This window comes from Formica exsecta, unplaced genomic scaffold (genome assembly GCF_003651465.1).
Source record: "Formica exsecta isolate Colony F162 unplaced genomic scaffold, ASM365146v1 scaffold83, whole genome shotgun sequence".
NCBI classification, from domain to species: Eukaryota; Metazoa; Arthropoda; class Insecta; order Hymenoptera; family Formicidae; genus Formica; species Formica exsecta.
The window spans coordinates 846,795-849,208 of record NW_021853600.1 but is presented as its reverse complement, the minus strand read 5'-3'; the positions used below and the strand labels follow the sequence as shown (position 1 = coordinate 849,208).

Here is a 2,414-nt window from a genome sequence, read left to right as displayed (position 1 = left end):
TATATATATATACATATATATGTTACGTGTCAAGTAATACAGATCAAGCGGTAGATTTTTAAAACTTTACATACTTAATGGTTTGCCATTCCGAAAAATTTTAAGAAAGTCAGAACAATTTCATACACAAGCATGGCTCTTTCTATAAAAGTTTGTAAAAATTTGAAGAAACTTCGTTATATGTTCCTAGAAACGGAAAAGTGCAGCTTTCTCGAATTTTCTTTAGTTTCGTAGAGTGTATATATTACTAGGTTGCATATATTTCTCTACGTAAAACTAAGAATTCCAAATACGTAAAAACTAGCTAGACATTTCCCTATAGAGATTTTCTGATTCCTGGTAGGGTAAGTGAAACAAATTGCGGAAAGCGGCGATGCAAAGCGCGAGAAGAAAAATAGGCTTATCATCGATCGATCGTGTTCGATTTGACGGGCTGCAAATATAGAGCAGGGCATTTCGGCAATAAAATAAAAGAGGAGATCGGTAAGCAAGATAAGAGAGTGGTCGATCAACAGACTATTTCTTTACTTTCTTGACAAATGGTGGGCTTAGGAAGGAAAGTGCGACCGTTTTTGAAAACAAAAACGTGCATTGAAAATCGGCCGCGAACATAGATGATCGTAGATAGATGAACCATCTTGACTCCGAAGAGAAACATTGCTTTGTTAAAACCTATAAACTTTAATTTGCTCGTTGAAATGGATATTTTCTATGTCAAGCTTTAATTTTATTTATTATCATTTTGATATATTTGTTATTGATTTATTTAATATCAATCTTTGACAAACGTATCTAAAGGAATTGTTTGTTTAATTATTCGTATGAATGTATTTACAGACAAGGATCCATATCCAGTGGATGCATTGCCAACGTGCAATCATGCACTCAACGTTTGTCAACGTGGAAAGCCTTGCAATCAGATTTACAAAGATTTCAAAACCAACTGCAAAATTCAAGAGAGCCAGTGTAAAATGGAGAATCGGTAAGTAAGCCAACCAGTTTGTCTATGTTTGTTTTTCATTTATTAATCCAATGTTATTAGATTATGTTGCGATGTTTGTTTCTTGCACCACAACATTGTGGAGGTAGAGCAAAACTACATACGTTTGACTGAATATAATCAAAAAATTAAATTTTGTATTACTGTAATAAAATGGCATGAGTGTTTACTTTGAAATGGAGAGAATATATAGGGGAAAATTTAATTGAGAATCTCGGCTCTATGCGAATCATAAATTAATTTATTTTCTTTTATTTATTGTACCGCTATGCATTAATATACACATTAGTATAATAACTCGGTGATATCACATATTTATATATATTTAGTATAAAATTTTATACATTACAAACAAATATAAATGGAATATTTCATTTTATGCGGCTGTAACAAAATGATATGAGAAATTGTCATGTTGCGAGGGAGTTGAATTTTTATGATTACGCGAATTTAAATTTACAATGTAAATATAAAACGTTATGAAACTGTATTACATTAAAAATTAGCTTTGCGCTATAACAAATAAAAATTTAACATTATTTAGAAAAAGGAATTGACATCAGTTCCAAAATCTAAAAAAAAATTGATTGATATAAAAAGTATTGATATTAGTAGAGATTTAAGAGTTATCATCTTTTCGTACATTTCTAAAATTCCCTTTAACTAAATTAGTTAACATCTGAGTTTGCGCGCATTAAACTTAACTTGTCGCTAAAAATTAGCGGAATCAGAACAACGATAAATAATTTGAAAGAGCAAATTTCGGCCATTTCGGAGAAGTACTCGCAAAGACAAACAATGCGCCGATGGACGCGCGGTTAATTAATTGTTTGCATGCAATTAACTCGTAGAAACAAAGTGGGAGGATTGTCGCGCTACATAGCATCGACAGTAAATTACGTTTCCCAGCGTAGTTTTAAAAGTTGCGCACCTCGCACCACGTGCTATCTCGTTTTATCTTGCCGCGGAATTTTCGCGGCCACTTTGTCCCGATCCCATTAAACCCCGAGATACGAGCCCCTCTAGTCTAGTATCGTAAACTCCGCCGAGTTAACGTTGAAGGTTGCAAACTTTTGAGATCAGCGATGTGTTAGACAATGAGTTGTGATCCATAAACGAAGCATAGACGATAATTTATCGGATCGTCACATTTTTGGGTAATGCAAAAATCTTGTTAATAAATTTTCTTTTATCAAAAAGATCTGGGTACAAGATCTCGAATAATTTTAATCTTATTACAGTTTGATAAACTTATTAAGAGAAAATTTATTTTTCTATTTAAAGAGAAAATTTTAGAGACAATGAGATTGAAATTAAGAGAAGAAATTTAACATTAAAAGTTTTCAACAAATTGAATTTCGAGAATATGCATATATAGAGGAGAAAAAAAATTTAGTTTTATACTATATATATA

General features: G+C 31.9%; 1 protein-coding gene across 1 annotated transcript in view; it reads left to right on the top strand.

Annotated features, from left to right (window-relative positions):
* Positions 1-2,414, top strand: part of LOC115244692 — a 331,478-nt gene that overhangs the window by 176,513 nt on the left and 152,551 nt on the right. Inside the window, exon 4 of the mRNA XM_029822565.1 lies at positions 838-982. Coding sequence (XP_029678425.1) covers positions 838-982 — 145 coding nt within the window. The remainder of the gene's footprint in view (positions 1-837; positions 983-2,414) is intronic.